The sequence below is a fragment of the Gallinula chloropus genome (genome assembly GCF_964237585.1).
Source record: "Gallinula chloropus genome assembly, chromosome: 31".
In the NCBI taxonomy this organism is placed as follows: domain Eukaryota; kingdom Metazoa; phylum Chordata; class Aves; order Gruiformes; family Rallidae; genus Gallinula; species Gallinula chloropus.
The window spans coordinates 2,106,348-2,126,374 of record NC_140116.1 but is presented as its reverse complement, the minus strand read 5'-3'; the positions used below and the strand labels follow the sequence as shown (position 1 = coordinate 2,126,374).

General features: G+C 56.3%; 1 protein-coding gene across 1 annotated transcript; it reads left to right on the top strand.

The window, feature by feature from the left end:
* Positions 1-4,644: 4,644 nt before the first annotated feature.
* VDR (vitamin D receptor) lies at positions 4,645-18,843 on the top strand (the record flags this gene model as incomplete). Its single annotated transcript, XM_084277386.1, has 9 exons — positions 4,645-4,708; positions 6,455-6,605; positions 10,174-10,304; positions 15,211-15,395; positions 15,536-15,659; positions 15,915-16,086; positions 16,548-16,699; positions 17,103-17,219; positions 18,584-18,843. The coding sequence occupies 9 exons, from the start codon at positions 4,645-4,647 to the stop codon at positions 18,841-18,843; spliced, it is 1,356 nt and encodes a 451-aa protein (XP_084133512.1).
* Between the last annotated feature and the right edge of the window lie 1,184 nt (positions 18,844-20,027).

The window sequence follows — 20,027 nt, the reverse complement described above, 5'->3', positions numbered from 1 at the left end:
GGCATGGGGTTAATTTGGAGTGGAATGGAATCGTTAAGGTTGGAAAAGACCTTTGAGATCATCATGTCCAACCACGTCAACTAGAGCTGTCCCACCGTGCCACATGTACGTGGTTCTTGAGCCCCTCCTGGGATGGTGGGGCCATCCAGAGGGACCTGGACAGGCTTCAGAAGGGGCCCAGGGGAACCTCATGAGGTTCAGCAAAGCCAAGCACAGGGTCCTGCCCCTGGGTTGGGACAACCCCCATTATCCACACAGGTCAGGAGATGATGGGCTGGAGAGCAGCCCTGAGGGAAAGGACCTGGGGGGACTCGTGGGGGAGAAGCTGAACAGGAGCCACCAATGTGCATCTGCAGCCCCATCCTGGGCTGCATCCCCAGGAGTGTGGGCAGCAGATTGAGAGAGGGGATTGTCCCCTCTGCTCTGCTTTGGGGAGACCCCCCTGCAGTGCTGTGTCCAGCTCTGGAGCACAAGGAGGACATGGACCTGTTGGAGTGTGTCCAGAGGAGGCCACAAACAGGATCCAAGGGCTGGAGCAGCTCTCCTGTGAGGACAGGCTGGGAGAGTTGGGCTGGTTCAGCCTAGAGAAGCTCCAGGGGGACCTTATGGGACATTCCAGTCCCTGAAAGGTGCCTGTAGGAAAGCTAGGAAGAGCTGTTCCCAAGGACATGGAGTGATGGGACAAGGGGTGATGGGTTAACCTCAAAAATGGGAGATTTGGGTTGGATATTAGGAAAAATTCTTCCCTCTGAGGGTGGTGGATCCCTGGAACAGGTTGCCCAGAGAGGTGGTGGAGGCTCCATCCCTGGAGACATCCAAAGTCAGACTGGATGAAGCTCTGAGCACCCTGCTGTAGTGAAGATGTCCCTGTCACTGCAGGGTGGGACTGGATGGGCTCCAAAGGTCCCCCCCAACCAAATGCACCTGGTGATCCCATGACATGAAGTTGCCACACGTGTTTCCTGGATGAGCTTTGACAGATGGGAACAGTTTAGGGCCAAACTATGACCCAACATTGGGCTCCAGTGACTTGACAGGACTTGATGTGCCACCTCCTGTCCACGATGGGGGGATAACAGGACCCCCAGAGCCCAAACACCCCTGGGACACCCAACTCTTCCATGGCCAAGCTTAGCTTTGTGAGGGCACAGAGGGCTCCTTTCCTGCCCCACCAGGATTTCCCACAGCACAAACTGGTTTCACCCCTTCCTGGAAACCAGGGACAAAGGTGCCAACCCCCTCCCCTCCTAAACCCCCCCAGGGGGGCACCACGCTGCTGCAGGACCCTGACTCCATGCTCCCCAGTGCTCCCCAGCACCAAGCAGGGGGAATTGGGAAGGGTCACTCTGTAGGAATACCCATTATTGGCTCTTATTTTGGTCCCCTCTGAGTAATTTTGACTCTTTGTCCCCAAAAATTCAACCTCCTCCTGCTGTGGTCACCACTAAACCCATATCCAAGCGCAGGATGCGCCTTGTTCCTCCGTGCTGGTTTTATCTAGAGATGGGGTCTGAAATGAGGATTAAAACCCCCCAAATTGGGCTGTTTCTACTCCAAATCCATCTCAGGAAGCCCAGCAATCCCCCAGAGCACACGGTGTCTCCACCCTTCCCAGTGGGTGTTTCACAGGGGGTTCCGTGGGCGCGATGGGTATCGGTGGCCCGTGGGCTCCGCTCCGGGCGGGGTGCGCGGCGGCGGCGGCTCATCCCGGTTGGGAAATGAGTCTCGTAGACCCGGCTCTTGCATCAAACGTGTCTGGATGAGGCTCAGCGGCTGGGAATGAGCTGGGATGAGGGAGTGGGTGCCCCATCCATCCCTGGGGGTGTTCAAGGCCAGGTTGGATGGGGCCCTGGGCACCCTTGTGTAGCTCCAGGCCTGGAGGTTGGTGTCTCTTGCCTGTGGCAGGTGGTTGGAGCTCTGTGACCCTTGGGGTCCCTTCCAACCCAGAACCTTCTATGATTCTGTCATTCTATCCCCTCTCCAGCTCTGCAATTGGCAGCAAAGCCAAAATAGGGGTGTTTTGGGATGTGACCTGTGTCCCCCCTCTCCTCCTACCGGGCTTCCCAGGTTCTGGGTATATTGGTGGAGATGCTGGCAAAGATGGGTTCCCTCATCAGCACCCCGTTCCATAGAGGGTGGGTCTGTTTTTAAGTCTCTCTTTAAACTCTGCTCCTCCTTCACCATCCCAACACCTCATCACAGCAACGTGTTCCCCACCCCAGGCTCTCCAGAGCTGGAACCATCGTGCTTAGGTGTTGCCTGGTATGGAGGAGCCTCCAGGCATGGTCTGGGGGCGTTAGAAGAGGCTGGGGGGGTCCAGGCATGGTCTGGGGTGTCAGGAGAGGCTGAGGGGTGGGTTTACATCTGATAGGATTGGTTTTTTTGGGAGGAAGGGGTGGCAGGAGCTGCCAGGCTCGTGATACCATCAGGGTTGCCACATCTCGGGGCTCAGCTCCCAGGAGGTTGCAGTTATGGAGGTGGTGGTGGGGGAGAGTTAAGAAACAAACTCCCCCCCCCACCAGATAAAATCAGTCTGGACTCTGGTGAGCATTGGCAAGAGCTTCCCAGCTCCATCCATCCATCCATCCATCCATCCATCCATCCATCCATCCATCCATCCATCCATCCCACCGCGACGGCGCTGCCGTTGACTCATGGGCTGGTGCTTCCTGGGGGTGTCAATCGGCTGCCTAATAAACCTGGGGCAGAGCCAATCACTAACGAGGCTCCCCAGAGACAACAATTAATTAAACTGGGATGGGATCAAGGGAGGAGGAAGGCAACTTCCCTGCCCTTCGTTTCATGTGGGTGTCCCCCCTCCATGTACCCCCCTTCCAGTCACCAGGCTGCAGTTTCAAGCTCCTTTACACCAATTTTGAGGACATTTTGCCCATTTTCCTCAACGCTGGGTTATATTTGGGGGGGGTTCCCCATCATGGGCTCATTTTCTCTCCTAAATGGATGAGTTTTGGCTTCCTGGCATGGCCCAGCCCTTGGCACAATGGTTGGATGGTTTATTCAGGGTGGTGGGTATCTCCCCACGTCGTTACAGCGTTGATTGTCATCTGGCTCCAGTTGTTAATTAGCATCCATCCACCTTCTCTGCTCAGCATCTTGGGGCTGAAAAATCATCATCCCAAGGTTGAGATCTCTTGACTTATGGATGGATTTGTGTGTCCTGGCAACAAGGTGATGGGGAAAACTGGGATTTAATGGAGCCCAGGGCTTCCCTACCCCACAACCAACCACCCAACACCCCCGGTTTGACCTTTCTGATGCCTGGTTGGAAGAGGTCAGCGCTTCTACCGCTGATGATTTTGCTCCTTGTGAGTGGTGGAGGCTCAAATGTCAGGTCTGATGGATGAGGGACCTTTGCCGGGGGTGGAGGGAAAGTCCCGTTCGCGCTCCGCCCCGCGCAGCAGCGTCACTTCCATCACGGGCTGAGTAACCTTTTCCAAGAAGTCAGAGGCGGTCGGTTGACGCGGCGCCGTCCTCCACGTGGGAATTGGGTCTGGAATGGGCTTAAGAGACTTCAAAGGATGTTGGGGACCATGTCATCTCCTGCTTTTTTAGTGGAGAGAGGGAGAAAGCAAGAGGGTGGAGTGGGAGAAGGAGGTGGGGAAGACGGTGGTGGGGGAGGAGGAGGAGGTGATGGGGAAAGAGGGGGATGTGGAATTGGTGGGGAAGGAGGAGGTGGGGAAGGAGGAGGTGGTGAAGAAGAAGGTGGTGGTGGTGAAGGAGATGGTGGTGAAGAAGAAGGTGGTGGTGGTGAAGAAGATGAAGGAGGTGGTGGAGGTGAGGAAGGTAGTGATGGTGGTGAAGAAGGAGGTGGTCGTGGAGGTGAAGGTGTTGAAGGAGGTGGTGGTGGTTGTGAAGGAGGTGGTAAAGGAGGTGGTGGTGGTGAAGGAGGAGACGAGACCTGTCCTAGACTGGCTGGTTGCCACCAGCACCTGCTTTCCCCACCCCAGCTGGACTTGTTGGCACCCCTGTGCGCTGTCCCGGGAAGTTACGGTGAAGTGAGGAGCCCAGCAGAACCCAACCTGTCATGTTGGGGTGTCTGCGGGGCATGGGGGGGGGTCCCTGCCCCCCTGCCCTGCCACGGTTTGGGTGCTGGGTGGCTGTGGCATCGCCCTGTGTCACAGTGTCACCCCGCAGTGCAGTGTTGTCCCACCATCACCCAACACCATGACATCATCCCATGGGATGCGTCTTTGCTGCGGCACCGCCATCATTTAGGGGTTCATGTCAGACTTGGGGGGGGGGGGTGACCCATGGGGACAACCTGACCCATCACTGGGTTATCCAGGTCTGGAAAAGCTGGAAAATGGGATTTGGGGGTTAAGGACCCGGCCGAGTGCCGTTGTCCGTCCGTCCTTCCTTCAACAGAGCCGCCGCGTTCCTCCGGCTCCCGTAGCGACCTCCCTTATCTCCTGCCGGCTCCACAGCGCAGAGAGGGGGGGCGTGGGAACCAGACAAGTGGTACCCAAACCACCACCACCGGCTATTTTGAGGTCACCCCACCCCAAGGGACCATTTGGGCTGGGAGCGAGTCGTGCCAGGGGGGGTGTGGTCAGACAGACGTTCCCCTCCTCGCTCACCCGCCTCAGCCCGTGTCCCGTCTGTGTTTGGCTCACAGGTGGCTCCATGTCGCAGCTCCAGAGCTCCTGGGACATGCACCGGCAGAGCGTGGGGTACCTTCCGGATACAGGTAGAGGATGGAGCTCCTCTGGGGCAGGGGGGGATGCTCATGGGGCTGGGGGGGATGCTCGGGGTATTGGGGGGATGTTCACGGTGCCAGGGGGATGCTCATGGTGCTGGGAGGAAGCTCGGGGTGCTGGGGGGATGCTCACAGTACCAGGGGGGATGCTCATGGTGCCAGGGGGATGCTCACAGTGCTGGGAGGAATGTTCATGGTGCCAGGGGGATGCTCACAGTGCTGGGGGGATGCTCACAGTGCTGGGGGGATGCTCACAGTACCAGGGGGGATGCTTGTGGTGCCAGAGGGATGCTCACAGTGCTGGTGGGATGCTCATGGTGCCAGGGGGATGCTCACAGTACCAGGGGGGATGCTTGTGGTGCCAGAGGGATGCTCACAGTGCTGGGGGGATGCTTGTGGTGCTGGGAGGAAGCTCGTGGTGCTGGAGGAGTGCTGGGGGGATGCTCAGGGGACTGGGGGGATGTTCATGGTGCTGGGAGGATGTTTGTGGTGCTGGGGAGATGCTCACAGTGTTGGGGAGATGCTTGTGGTGCCGGAGGGATGCTCGCAGTGCCAGGGGGATGCTCATGGTGCAGGGGGGATGCTTGGGGTGCCAGGGTTTGGGGGGGGTGTCTCAGGTTTCCCGGGATCCCTCTCCCAGCAGTGTTGAGGATTAGGACTCCTCCTCCCCTAATGGGGCTGAATTTCAGAGTAAGCCAAGAACAGGGATGAAAGCCCTGAATTCTGGGAGCTGGGCATCCCCTGGGAACACCTCCTGGCTGCAGGACTGACCTGGCAGCCCCTTGAGAGAGGACGGGAGGCAGCGGCTGTCTGTCCTGCTGCTCCAGGGGCTGTCAGCCTGGCTGGGAGCGGGGGGGAGGAAAGGAAAGGAGTGGGGAGAGAAAAGAGGGAATGGAAAGGGGAAAATGAAGGGGGAGAAGGGGAAAGGGGAGGGGAGAAAGGGAAAAGGAGGAGGAGGAAGGGGAAAGGGAAGAGGGAAAGAGAGGAGGGAAGAGGGAAAGGGAAGGGGGAAGGGGGAAAAAGGAAGGGGGAAAAGGAAGGGGGGAAAGGGAAGGGGAAGGGAAAGGAAACAGGAAAAGGAGGGTGGAGGGGGAAGGGAAAGGGAAGGAGGGAATGGAGAAAGGGGAAAGGGAAGGAGGAAAGGGAAAGAGAAGTGGAAAAAGGAAGTGAGAAAGGGAAGGGGGGAAAGGGGAGGTGGGGAAGGGGAAAGGCAAGTGGGAAGGGAAATGGAAGGGGAAAAGGGGAGAAGGGGGAGGGATGAGGAAAGGGAAGGGGGGAAGGGAAAAGGATGAGGGGGAAGGGAAAAGGATGACGGGGAGGGGAAGAGGAAGTGGAGGAAAAAGGAAATAGAAGGGAGGAAAAGGAAGGGGGGGAAGAGAAAAGGAAGGGAAAGCTCATTTGGAGTTCTCAAAGAACCTTAAAATCGCTGGTCCTGAGATGCAGGGGAGGGAATGGGGGGACTCTGTCCCCTGCATGGGGACACTGAGGCACGGCAGCTGCTGAGACCCCTCTGGGTTTCCTACCAGGAGCAGAGGATGCTGTGAGCCAGGAAAAGTCCCTTCAAAGCCCGGCTTTAATGCCTGTCACAGCAACCTGCCTCGGGAGAGCTGCTTGAATCTTACACATGACATGAAAAGGAGTCAAAAGGAGTTAAAACAAGTGTCAAACCACCCGGATCCGGGTGATTGATCCTGATCAAGGGTGATTGATCCTGATCAACTCCCTCTTCTCCCCCAGACACGGAGATGGTGGCTGCGAGCACGTCGCTGCCCGACCCGGCCGGTGACTTCGACAGGAACGTGCCCCGGATCTGCGGCGTCTGCGGGGACAGAGCCACCGGCTTCCACTTCAACGCCATGACCTGCGAGGGCTGCAAGGGCTTCTTCAGGTGAGGGGGGCAGGAACCTTACCCCAGAACCCCCCAAACCCTGAGGGGTGGGGAGGAGCCTTACCCCAGACCCCTGAAACCCTGAGGGATGGGGAGGAACCTTACCCCCGAACCCCCAAACCCTGAGGGGTGGGGAGGAACCTTACCCCAGAACCCCCAAACCCTGAGGGGTGGGGAGGAGCCTTACCCCAGAACCCCCAAACCCTGAGGGGTGGGGAGGAACCTTACCCCAGAACCCCCAAACCCTGAGGGGTGGGGAGGAACCTTACTCCAGAACCCCCAGACCCTGAGGGGTGGGGAGGAACCTTACCCCAGAACCCCCAAACACTGAGGAGATGCTGGTTTCGAGACGTTTGAGGTAGTTTTGAGGTTGTTTGAGCTGGTTTTGGGCTGTTTTCAGGCTGTTTGAGGCCCTTAGAGCTGTTTTGGGGCTGTTTGAGCTGTTTTGAGGCTGAGCTGTTTTGAGGCTGCTTTGGGGCTGTTTGAGGCAGTTTTGGGTTTGTTTTGGGGATGTTTTCAGGCTGGTTTTGGGCCTGTTTTCAGGCTGGTTTTGGGCTGTTTGAGGCTGTTTTGGGCTGATTTGGGCTGGTTTTGGGCTTTTTTAGGCTGTTCTGAGGCTTTTTGGGGCTGTTTTGAGGCTGTTTTAGGGCTGTTTGGGGCTGTTTTGAGGCTGTTTTAGGGCTGTTTGGGGCTGTTTGAGGCTGTTTGGGGCTGTTTGAGGCTGGTTTTGGGCTTTTTGAGGCTGTTTTGAGCCTTTTGGAGGCTGTTTTTGGGCTGTTTTGGGGCTGTTTGAGCCATTTTGGGGCCATTTTGGGCTGGTTTGAGCCGTTTGAGGCCGTTTTGAGGCTTTTTGAGGCTTATTTTCCATGCTCACACGAGGGTCTCGAGCGGTCTCATGCCGATCCTCATCAAAATGTTCCAGAAACACCTCTGAAAGCTGCCAGTCTCCATGTCTGGAGCATTGAAGGTCCCCCCAACCCCCTGGAACGTTGTGGGTTTGAAGGACACTGTAAAAGGCATTAAGGAATTTCCTGGCACCTCTGGGTGCTCGGAGGGGCAGGAGGCAACCTTGGGCTGCTGGCTTCAAAGTCCACTGTGTGCCAACGGCAACAGCAGGCGGTTACTGAGCTCTGCTGTTTGCTCAGGAGCTCTTATAAACCAGCTTGTGATTTATCCCACTGGGGCTTGGCTGAAGCACCCACAGCATCTCCAGTTTCTAAGTTTCGGGGGGTTTTAGAGGTTTTTTTACCCCCCTCAGTGCATCTCCATTGCTGCATCTCCCTCTCTCACACCCTTTCCTGGATCTTCATCCCATTCTCCATCAGACTTGTAAGATAAATCCTTCCCCAAAAGTCTCTAAAGACATTTACAGGGTTCCTGGGATCAGGAGCTGAACTGAGCCAGCAGAAACTGGGGGGGGAGAAAAGGGTTTTTTAACGAGTGGGGGAGAACTTTGCTCCCCAAATGTGAGCGGTGGGTCTTGAAAGTCTCAATAACAAACCCTTCCTGAGGGTCACTTTGGAGATCAGCACCCATGGACAAGGACCCAGCAGTGGGGTGATGGAGGTCTGGTCCTTGGGGTGGGAAAGGGGGGGGTGTGGGGGCTGTTTGCCATCTGGCTTTTAGGTAACTTTGCCCTTCTGATAAGGGAGAAGCCGTTTCGCGGAGGCGCTGGGCTTGGCTTCTCCCCACCTGTGTGAGGAAACACCATCAGGCATCTGTCACCCCAAGAGCAATGTGGATCTTAAACAAGCCACAAAATGGGGGATTTGGGGGGATTTTAGGCAAATATACTGGATATGGACAGCGTGAGGGCCTGCTGTGGGCTCCACAGCCACTCCTCTGTCATCCCCAGTGTCAGTTGTGTCCCCAAACACCCTTGGGACAGAGCAGCTCCTGCTTGGAAACCCTCCTACCATATCCCATAAGTGAAGGTACAGCGATTTCCACACCAAACCCCCTTCCTGCACGGGACATGGTGTCCCTCCCAGCCACCCACCCACCCCAGACCCTCAAAAACCCCAGAGTCACTCATCAAAACTTTGAATTTTTAATTGTTTGCTTCCAAATCCTGATTATTTTATTTCATTCCCACACCAAACCCCCTTCCTGTGTGGGACAACATGTCTCTCCCAGCCATCCATCCACCTCAGACCCTCAAAAGCCCCAGTGTCACTCATCAAAACTTTGAATTTTGAGTTATTTTCTTCCAAATCCTGATTATTTCATTTAATTCCCCCCACACCAACAACCCTGAAGGACGTTTCTCCCCATTCCTGGGAGAGCAAAGGTCTTGCTGGATGGGGAAAACACAGAGAAAAGGGATAATTAGGAGCTGGCTGCTGGGTGAAATGGGAATTCCTTGGTTACACATCGCTCTGCTGTTAATTCTCCTGTCTGCAGGGTGAAAGGGAGAGTGAAGCCTCTTTGTTTACCTCTCCCTTTCTAAAATAGCCTCTAATTGCACCCTCAGGGCCATCTATTTCTATTTCTACCCTATAAGCACAGGTTTGGCAGCGTTCCTGTCCCCATGGGTACATCCCCACGTTGTTTGTCTGCAGCATCCCGAGCCTGAGGGGGGGATATTTATCCCTGGAAAAGCTCTTTCCAGCAGGAGATCCAGGTCTTTTGGGGATGATTTGATTTTATTCAATCCCACCTTCATCCTTAACCAAGCATCACCTTTTGAAATGCTCCCAAACTGACAGCAACAGCTCTTCCAGCACCATCCCCATCCCTCCCCTCCCAACAAAAACCCCTCCTCATCCCCAAAACTGCCCTCAGCAGGCTTGGGATGCCCCTAACGTGTCATTAGCAGGACGCTGCTGCACAACAACGATCTTTATCCTTGTTTTTTCTCTATTCTATATATTTTTTTGGCCCCAAGAGTTCTCCCTTTGACCTTTTGTACTTGGAAAACGTACAGTCCCGACCGCGGCGGCGGGTTAGCGTGGCACACGGCGTGGGTTTTTGGTGCAAAAGGGGGGTTATTATGTTAAGTGGCCTGTCTCAGCTCCTCCAGCTCAAATTCTCTCTCCTGCCCCGTGCAAACATGTGCTCTGGCTGGTTATTCCAGCAGAACCAGGCTTTAAAGGTTGGTAAATGTTTAATACCCACACTGCTGGTCCCAGCTCTGGTTGGTTTTGCTGCTGGTTGGTTTTTGGGGGGTTTAAACCCCCTCCCCAGCCCAGCTGTGTCTGTGTGGAGAGTTTGTTTCCTTCTCCTTGTGCAACCTTGTGTAGCTCCAGGCCTGGAGGTTGGTGGCCCTGCCTGTGGCAGAGGGGTTGGAACTCTCTGATCCTTGGGGTCCCTTCCAAACCAGACCAGGCTGGGATTCCATGATTCTCCTGAAGCTCCAAGATCAAACCCAACTTGGAGCAACGGGCTGAGCTGAACAGGATGAGGACAGAGATGCTCCCAGCATCCTCATAACGATCCCTCTCCAGCACTTTGCTTCCCAGAGAGCAGGATTGGTGCTTCCATCTCTTCCCAGGGATCAGAGCATCCTCTGAACAGGATGTGGGGTTTTTTTAGCTCAAGGTGGGGTTTATCCTTCTCCTTTCCCCAGGAGAAGCATGAAGAGGAAAGCCATGTTCACCTGCCCCTTCAACGGCGACTGCAAGATCACCAAGGACAACCGGCGGCACTGCCAGGCGTGCCGGCTGAAGCGCTGCGTGGACATCGGCATGATGAAGGAGTGTGAGTACCTGGCTGCACATCCTGAGTGGGCTGCATCCCAGATGGGATGGGAACATCTCCTGGGGGGGGTGGGGGGTGGTCCTGCATCCCGTGGGGATTGGAAGCATCTTGTGGGGATGGTCCTGCACCCTGAGAGTGATGGGCCTGCAGCCCGTGGGAGAAAGTCCTGCATCCCGTTGGGAATGGGCCCCCATGTCCCACAGGGGATGGGATTGTCTTCTAGGGGGGTGGTCCCCTGCATCCTGTGGGGGACAGTGTCCTGCACCCTGTGGGGGACAGTCCTGCATCCTATGGGAGATGGTCCCCCACATCCTGAGGGGGGTGGGATCATCTCATGGGGGACAGTCTCACAGCCTGTGGGGAATAGTCCTGGATCCTGAGGGGGATGGTCCTGGATCCCAAGGGAGATGATCCTGGATCCCATGGGAGACAGTCTTGTGCATCCCATGGGGGATGGGATCATCTTGTAGGGGGGTGATCCCCTGCATCCCATGGGGAATGGTCCCCCACATGCTGAGGGGGATGGGATCATCTTGTGGGGGACAGTCCCACATCTTGTGGGGCACGTCTGGTGGGAGATAGAACAAGGGGCAATGGGCTCAAGCTGCCCCAGGGCAGGGGCAGAGCAGATGGGAGGGAAAAGTTCTTCCCTGAAGGAGTTCTGGGGCTGTGGAACAGGGGCCTGGAGCAGGGTCAGGGCCTGGAATGGGCCTGGAGCAGGGTCAGGGCCTGGAACAGGGGCCTCCTGTCCAGGGAGGGAGTTGAGTCACCAGCCCTGGGTGTGTTTAACAGTCGGGCAGATGAGGTGCTCAGGGATCTGGGTTACCATAGGGCAGGAACAGTCAGACTTGATGATCTTAAAGGTCTTTTCCAACCTTGTGATCCTGTTTCCGAGCTGGGGAGGATGCAAAGGGCAGGGGGATGTGGTGGGTAATGATTGTGCAGCTCGTTTAATGATTGAGGCTGTTCCTGTGGTGATTCCCAACCTGGGAAGCTGGTTTTTTTGGAGCCAAACCTCCCTCCCTGGCTCTCAAGAGGGGAAGAACATCAGCTCATCAAGAGGTTTTTGGGGTGCTTTCTAATTAACTCCCATCCACCTTGAGCAAAGTCATCGCCCTCTCCAATGTGTCTTCACATGCTCAGGGCTGTATCCTGATGAAAAACAGAAGGAGCTTCCTTGCCATTCCCATCAGTGGGGAGCAGCAGTGCCTTTTCCTCATGGATTTGGGATTTTTTTGGGGGAGGTTTTGAGTTCTAATTCCCACCACAGTTGTCCGTCTGTCTGGCCACGTGCAGGGCGGTGACTTAAGTAAACATCAGAGCCAAATAAAGCAGCTTTTAACCCAATCCAAACACATCAACCTCCTCCAAATATTGATTTTCTTCAAATATATTTAGAGATAAGAGGCTTTTAAATATAAAAAAAACCCCTAATTTCACGTGGTTCCTCCTATGGACACCAGGAGGAGGCTGGAACCAACCCCCCCATCATCACCTGTTGCTAGGAGACACCATGAATGAGGCATCACTCAGGGTGATGGGCTTGGAAATTTGGGCAAACAGGAGGCAACAGCACCTGAAGTCACCACCAAAACACCAAGAACTCCAAAAAACTAGGGGGAAAAAATGAAATTTCCATGAAAAAAACCCACCTCAAATGTTGTCCCAAAGGTCCCAGGGGCGTCCGTGCTCTCTGTGGGAGTTAATTAATAAGCGACCCCGTTAACGAGCTGTTCCTGGCTCCACAAAACCAAATCCCAGGAGACTAAAAATAGCCTTTCTGTGGACTTTGCTGCTGTTAAATGAAGGGGAACGAGCGCCCTGCTGGTATTTTTAGGTCAGATTGGGGCTCTTGAAGATTTTGGGGAGGGGTTGTGTCTCCCCCCGAGGTGTTGTTGGGGTGGTCGCAGGCAAAGCTGGGCTGGTTTGACCCTGATGGGATGGAGTTTGGAGTGGAAATGAGAGTGGGAGATGGGGATGAAGAGGAGGAAGAGGAGGAGGAGGATGAAGGGGAAGAGGATGAGGAGGAGGAGGAGGAGGATGAAGGGGAAGAGGATGAGGAGGAAGAGGAGGAGGAGAAGGAGAAGGAGAAGGAGAAGAAGGAGGAAGAGGAGGAGGAAGAGGATAAAGAGGAGGAAGAGGGTGGACTCTGGCACACCTTGTGCCTGTGTTAATTTGGGGGGTGGTGCCAGCAGACCCTTCTCCATCCCCATGGGATGATTTTTAGACGTCACCTCTGACCCAAACCGCAGCCTGAGGGGTCCCTTCATGTCTGGCTGGAGCCTTAACTGCAGACCAGAAGCTGCGGCGATGGGCTTTGAGCCACCAACACTCCCCCAGGGGAGGAGCTGGGGGGCCAACGTGGGGACAGCCACCCTCCTCCAAGGAGATGGACCAGGCAGGAGGTTGGAAGCTGGAGGTTCAGCTGAGGTTCTGTCTGGAGGAGGATTTATGGCCCCACCACAAGTCCTGGCTTCATCCCGAGCTGCCCGCAGCCGACGTTAGCAAATATTTGTGGCTTTCCACCCCTCTTATCTGCTCAGGGTAGAGCAGAGCACAGGGGGTGGGCTGGGAGATAGGCAGAGCTGAAATCCATCTTGGAACCTTCTGGTTTGCTCCTCTATCCGCTTTCCCTTCATACAGGGATCCAAGGAGGGAACATCTCCAGCCCTGTGATGCCTCATCACCAAATTGAAGGGCTGAAGGGACCCCCAAAGCTGCAGGACACTCACAGTGTTGAGTTTATCCCCTTATTTGCTGCTGGGGAATTAATTATCTGTGCTCCTTAGGGTGCCAAACAGCTGGGAATTGAGGAATTCCCCTCCAGAAGGTCCTCAGCTGTGTCCTGGGGTGGTTTGTCCCTCTGCAGCTGGTTCCTTGGGTGGTTTGTCCCTCTGTAGCCAGGTCCTTGGGCATCCATGGGGGTGTTTGAAGCTAATCCCCCTCTCCGCTTCCACACAAGGTCTGTAGCTCTCCATCAGCAGCTCCATGCATCTCTTCTCCCCTTTTCCTTGCTGGGATTGGGCTGGATTGGAGACCATCAGCATCCTCACTGTGATCTCAGCCCAAAGGCTGGGGAGGGGAGCAGGGGGAACCCCCCAAAACCAACCACTCGACATCTCAGAGTCAGGGAAAGGAGCAAAAACTGGGAGGAGATGGGGTGGAGAGGGGGGAAATTCCCAAATTGGGGTGGGAGGGAGACCCAGGCAGCACTTACAGCCGGGACCATGGGATGAGGGTGAGCAGGGAGATGCTGTTTCCAGCTCTTCTCCTCTTCCTGGAATAAGAAACAACAGAAAAGTCCCTTCTGCTCCAAGCATGGAGCATGTCATTCCCTGGCTCTGGGAGATGCTGTGCTGGGACCATGCTGATGCTGAGCACAAGAGGGAGGGAAGAGCTGTGGCTGTCCTGGAACACACCAGAAGGGTCCCAGCTCCCCATGGGCTGGAGACACATGTGGAAAACACCCTCCATTGTGTTTCCATCCCTCTGGGACCTGTGTGAGCATTGCTGTGGGGCTTGTCCTGTCCCTGGGGGTGTCCAAGGCCAGGTTGGAGGGGCCCTGGGCAACCTTGTGTAGCTCCAGGCCTGGAGGTTGGTGTCCCTGCCTGTGGCAGGGGGTTGGAGCTCTGTGACCCTTGGGGTCCCTTCCAGCGCAGACCAGATCCTTCTCCTCCTCCTTTCTGTGGCTCCTTCCTCATTTCCCATCAGTTCACTTCCTCTGAGGTTTCCTCCCTGTAGATACTTGGGAATCCCTTGGGAAGCCCCAAATCCCAGGATACACCACACCAGCAAAGACTTGGAACCAATCCCTTGAGAATCCCTTGGGAAGCCCTTAGGAAACCCCAAATCCTGGGATACACCACACCAGCAAAGACTTGGAACTCCGTGGCCACAGCCCAGGCGCTCAGCTCATTGCCCCAACCTCATCCCCAGCCCCACAGGGTTCTTTCCCCACAGATGCTGCCCCATCTCCAAACATCTTCCCTCCTTCCACGCTGCACCCTGGTCCATCACCAGGTGATCAACTCTTAATTCTTCCTCCCTGAGTTGGGATCCATAACGAACCAGATCATGGGATCATTCCTCCACCTCCAAGCTCTTCAACCCCCCCCCCCCTCAAAAATTCAAACACTCATCGGAAAAACGCCGTTGGCTAAAGGTGGTGGGGACAGAATGGGACCTCCTGGGGCCTCCAGCCCTGTGACCTTGGCTCCTACCAACCTCTCCTCCCAAATTCCACCTCGGCTCACCGGGACATCAAGTCTCTTGGTGACCCAAGGCGGGCAGAAAGCCGCCCCGTCATCAGATAACGAGGAGGTCGTTGTCTAGGTGGTTTTAGTTCATGACTGGTTAAAGGGCTGGTCACATCTTGAGGAATGAGCTCTGCTATTTTTAGGACCTGCTGGTGGGGGCCTCTTAACGAGCTCTTTGGTGTTGATTTGGTTGGGGAATGGGATGGGGGAGGGTTGTCACCCCCAAGAAGTCCTTGCGGCTCCGCGTTGCTTCTCTCCTCTTTGAACCCTGTGGGGTTATTCAGGTCTTTAAGCTCTTTGGAGCTCAGGTGGCCTCTGGATGCTCCTTCCCCTAATTCAGGAGGAGAAACTCCTTCCAAGGCCACCTCACCCAACCTCAGTCCCAACTGGAGCTCAAAGCTTCATCCAGCCAGACCTTGGATGTCTCCAGGGATGGGGCTTCCCCTGCCTCTCTGGGCACCCTGGGCCAGGGTATCACCCCCCTCAGAGGGAAGAACTTCTTCCTCAGGTCCCATCTAACCCTGCAACAGAGCTGTTGACCCTCTGGATGCCACCATCCAGCCAGCTCCTTACTGGCTTGTCCACCCATGGTCTCCATACCCCTTCTCCTCACCATGTCCCTGTTTGTGACGCTGTCCCTGTCCCTACAGTCATCCTGACGGACGAGGAGGTGCAGAGGAAGCGGGAGATGATCCTCAAGCGCAAGGAGGAGGAAGCTCTCAAGGAGAGCCTCAAGCCCAAACTCTCTGAGGAGCAGCAGAAGGTCATTGACACCCTTCTTGAGGCCCATCACAAAACCTACGACCCCACCTACGCCGACTTCACCAAATTCCGGGTACGTTTGGGCCCTGATTCCCACCCGTAGGTCCCAGTGGCTCCTGCCTGGATGTTCTGAGCCTGTTTCATCCCACAACCCCAACTCAAAACCCCTCGATGCCATCGGGAACGTTCCTCACACCCCACCCTCTCTTCCAGCCCCCCGTGAGGAGCAGCGCCGGCCCCCGGGGGGCTGCGAGGTCCTCCTCCATCCTCACCCAGGACTTGTCCTCAGAGGATTCCACCGACCTCTTCGGCTCCGATGCCTTTGGCACGTTCCCAGGTACCTGTGCTCACCTCTCCATGGGGGACAGGGGTGGGAGTGCAGCAGCTTCCTCCAAATCCAGCCACTCCAACCATTGTTGTACCTCTCTGGGCACCATGGACCCCCCACACCTGAGCCCTCCAAGGATGGAGAGGGGTGTCCGTGATCCCAGCAGGTTCCTCCTGCGTCCATCCCCCTCGTTCCCCCTACACCTGAACCCCCCTCCAACTTTCTCCCCCTCAGGGCCCCCCCTGACCATCTCCATCTCTCCAGAGCCTGTGGAACCCCCGATGTTTTCCAACCTGGTCCTCTCCGAGGAGAATGACGAGGGCTCCTCCATGAACATCGACTTGTCCCACCTCTCCATGCTCCCACACCTGGCTGACCTGGTCAGCTACAGCATACAGAAGGTGATCGGCTTCGCCAAGATGATCCCAGGATTCAGGTGAGACCTTTGCTCCCAGATCCCACTCTCCTGGTGGTTTCCCTGTGAGAATCCCATCCCACCTCACACATCTTCTCCAGCTCTTCCCTTCCCCGCGCTGTTCCCACCTTCACCTGCCCCATCTCTCCTCCTCCTTGGGGTCGCTCCTCTTCATCTTTAACCAGATTTCCCTCTGGAATCCATCAATCCTGAGCTCCTAAGATGTTCCAGGCCACCTCAGCAGTTCCCATCCTGCTTCTTGAAGGACCTCAGGTCCTGTTTAACTCCAGGATGGTGCTCAGGGTGCTGCTTGGTGCCACCCACTAACCGCAGCTGCAGAAATACCCACACTGCTTAATTACGTAGAAACTTAATTACACAGAAAGTTAATTTCACAGGCTCTTAATTATGTAGAAACTTCATTAGGTAGGACCTTAATCATGTAGGAGTGGGGTCTCACATCCCCCTCTCCTCCCACCCAGGGACCTGGCAGCAGAGGACCAGATCGCCCTGCTGAAGTCCAGCGCCATCGAGGTGATCATGCTGCGCTCCAACCAGTCCTTCACCCTGGAGGACATGACGTGGACCTGCGGCAGCAACGACTTCAAGTACCGGGTCAGCGATGTCACCCAAGGTAAAGGCTCTCCCAGACCTTCTCCTCCACTTGAAGGAATCCTGGAGGAACACTGGGATGTAGGGATGCTGGGTGGCAAGGGTAGAGATCACCCCAGGGATGCGGGTAGGGCGTGTTGGGACCAGTCACCGGGCTGGAGATGCTCGTGATGGGACCTGGTTCTGGGTGGGAATGATGATAAGGAGACAAAACACCTGTAGGTTCGTTGTCCTGATGGATTTGAAACCAAAATCTCCTCTGTTGTCTCCTGCTTTAGGAAACCAACGGGGTTTTGGGGGTATCCAAAGTTGTCTTCTGCTCTCCTGGCTTTCTGCTGGGCTGGGAGAGGAGCTGCTGAGCTCCAGGCTCATCCCAGAGCAATGGGAGGTGTTCTGGTGCTCAATGAGTCCTTTCTCTTCCCCAGCTGGCCACAGCATGGACCTGCTGGAGCCGCTCGTGAAGTTCCAGGTTGGCTTGAAGAAGCTGAACCTTCATGAAGAAGAACACGTGCTCCTCATGGCCATCTGCATCCTGTCCCCAGGTAGGAGGACAGCCAGCCCCCATCCTCACCAACCCAAATCCTACCCCAAACCTGTCCCCATCACCCTTCCCTCCCTCTCCATCATGGGAGTTAGTTTGGGAAGAGGGAATCACCTTGGCTTTGGTGATGTTTCCTAGGCATCCTAGGATGGGAGTCCCCCAACCGCCCCAACCCAAATCCCACCCCAAACCCCTCCCTGCCTCTCCATCGCAGGAGTTTGGGAGTAGGGAATCACCTTGGCTTTGGTGATGGGAATCCCCCAACCTCACCAACCCAAATCCAACCCAACCCTCCCCCATCACCCTTCCCTCCCTCTCCATCGTGGGAGCTAGTTTGGGAAGAGGGAATCACCTTGGCTTTGGTGATGTTTCCTAGGCATCCTAGGATGGGAATCTCCCAACCTCCCCAACCCAAATCCCACCCCAAACCCCTCCCTCCCTCTCCATCGCGGGAGTTAGTTTGGGAAGAGGGAATCACCTTGGCTTTGGTGATGGGAATCCCCCAACCTCACCAACCCAAATCCTACCCCAGACCTGTCCCCATCACCTTTCCCTCCCTCTCCATCATGGGAGTTAGTTTGGGAAGAGGGAATCACCTTGGCTTTGGTGATGGGAATCCCCCAACCTCACCAACCCAAATCCAACCCAACCCTCCCCCATCACCCTTCCCTCCCTCTCCATCGTGGGAGCTAGTTTGGGAAGAGGGAATCACCTTGGCTTTGGTGATGGGAATCCCCCAAGCTCCCCAACCCAAATCCCACCCCAAACCCCTCCCTGCCTCTCCATTGTGGGAGTTTGGGAGTAGGGAATCACCTTTGTTTTGGTGATTGGAATCCCCCAACCTCCCCAACCCAAATCCCACCCCAAATCCCTCCCATCACCCTTCCCTCCCTCTCCATCATGGGAGTTAGTCTGAGGAGAGGGAATCACCTTGGCTTTGGCGATGCTTTCTAGACATCCTAGGATGTCTAGCATGGGAGTCCCCCAACCCCACCAACCCAAATCCCACCCCAAATCCCTCCCATCACCCTTCCCTCCCTCTCCATCATGGGAGTTAGTCCGAGGAGAGGGAATCACCTTGGCTTTGGTGATGGGAATCCCCCAACCTCACCAGCCCAAATCCCACCCCAACTCCCCCCCATCACCCTTCCCTCCCTCTCCATCATGGGAGTTAGTCTGAGGAGAGGGAATCACCTTGGTTTTGGTGATGCTTCCTAGACATCCTAGGATGTCTAGCATGGGAGTCCCTCAACCTCCCCAACCCAAATCCCACCCCAAACCCCTCCCATCACCCTTCCCTCCCTCTCCATCGCGGGAGTTAGTCTGAGGAGAGGGAATCACCTTGGCTTCGGCGATGCTTCCTAGATCGCCCCGGCGTGCAGGACACCTCTCTGGTGGAGTCCCTCCAGGATCGCCTCTCCGACATCCTCCAGACCTACATCCGGTGCCGACACCCCCCTCCTGGCAGCCGCCTCCTCTACGCCAAGATGATCCAGAAGCTGGCGGACCTGCGGAGCCTGAACGAGGAGCACTCCAAGCAGTACCGCTGCCTCTCCTTCCAGCCCGAGCACAGCATGCAGCTCACGCCGCTCGTCCTCGAGGTCTTCGGCAACGAGATCTCCTGACTCTTATCCCATTGGGATTCTCCACCCCTCCGTGGTTGAGAAAGGGCGGCTGCAGATCAGCTTGGTTCCTCCGAGGGACGTGATTCCAGGCAGGAATTTGGGATAAGGGACAGTTTGGTTTCACACTACGGGGTCCTGCTCCGTCTCCTCTGAGGTTGCACCCGCTCGACGGAGCAGGGATGGATCCAAATCCATATGGATTCTTCCCCCCAACCCCAGATCCATGAGCAGCTTTTCCCCTTCCAAGAGCTGACTTATCCCTTCGTGGGTGTTTCAAGGTCTTCTTGACCCCCCCCCCCAAAATCATCCCACTGTTTGTAAGGAGAAGCCACCAGGATGTTTTTCCATGGGGAGATGGACTCAAGGTGTTGCTGAGCTCTCCCCCCTTCAGAAAGGGAGGTGCCAAATGATGGGCACCCCCCAACCCCCCCCCCCCCAAAATCCAATGGGCAGCAACAGGCTGAAAACCACTTGGAAGGGACGATGCTGGAGGCCTGAGAGGGGGAATTTGGGGGAAGACGCCCCCCCAACACTACTGCCTGGCTGGGGGTGGGGGAGCAGGGCTGTCTGGGGGCTCTGTGCCCCCCCAAACCTTGCCCACAGCCCATGACATTACCCACCGGGGGCCCTTGAGGTGTCCTGGGGGTACCGGAGGCTGCTCTGTGCTACCGGCTGCCGGGGGAGTGACCGCCGGGGGAGGCAGGGAAGGGGCTGGGGAGGTGTCCTGGGCCCCCTCCTCCCCTCCCCTCCCCAGGGCCCTGTGGTGTGTGGGAAGGGGCCCAGCTCCTGGGGAATAAACTCGTGCTTGGGAACAGCACCTGGGCTGGCGTGTCCGTCTGTCTGTCCCCAGGGGGACTGGGCAGGGCTGTGGGTGTCTGTCCTGGGGGGTTGGGGGGTGTGTCTGTGTGTGTGTGTGGGGGGGCAGTGCCTGTGTCCATGTGTCCCTGTGTCTGTGTGTCCCCCCGTGTCCCTGTGTTCTCATGTCCATGTGTCCTCCTGTCCCTGTATGTCCCTGTGTCCCCCCCGTGTCCCCATGTCTGTGTGTCTCTGTGTCCATGTCCTCCCCATGTCCCTATGTCTGTGTCCCCATGTCTGTGTGTCCCTGTGTCCGTGTCCCTCCCATGTCCCTATATCTGTGTCCCCATGTCCCTGTGTCCGTGTGTCCCTCTGTCCCCTGTGTCCCT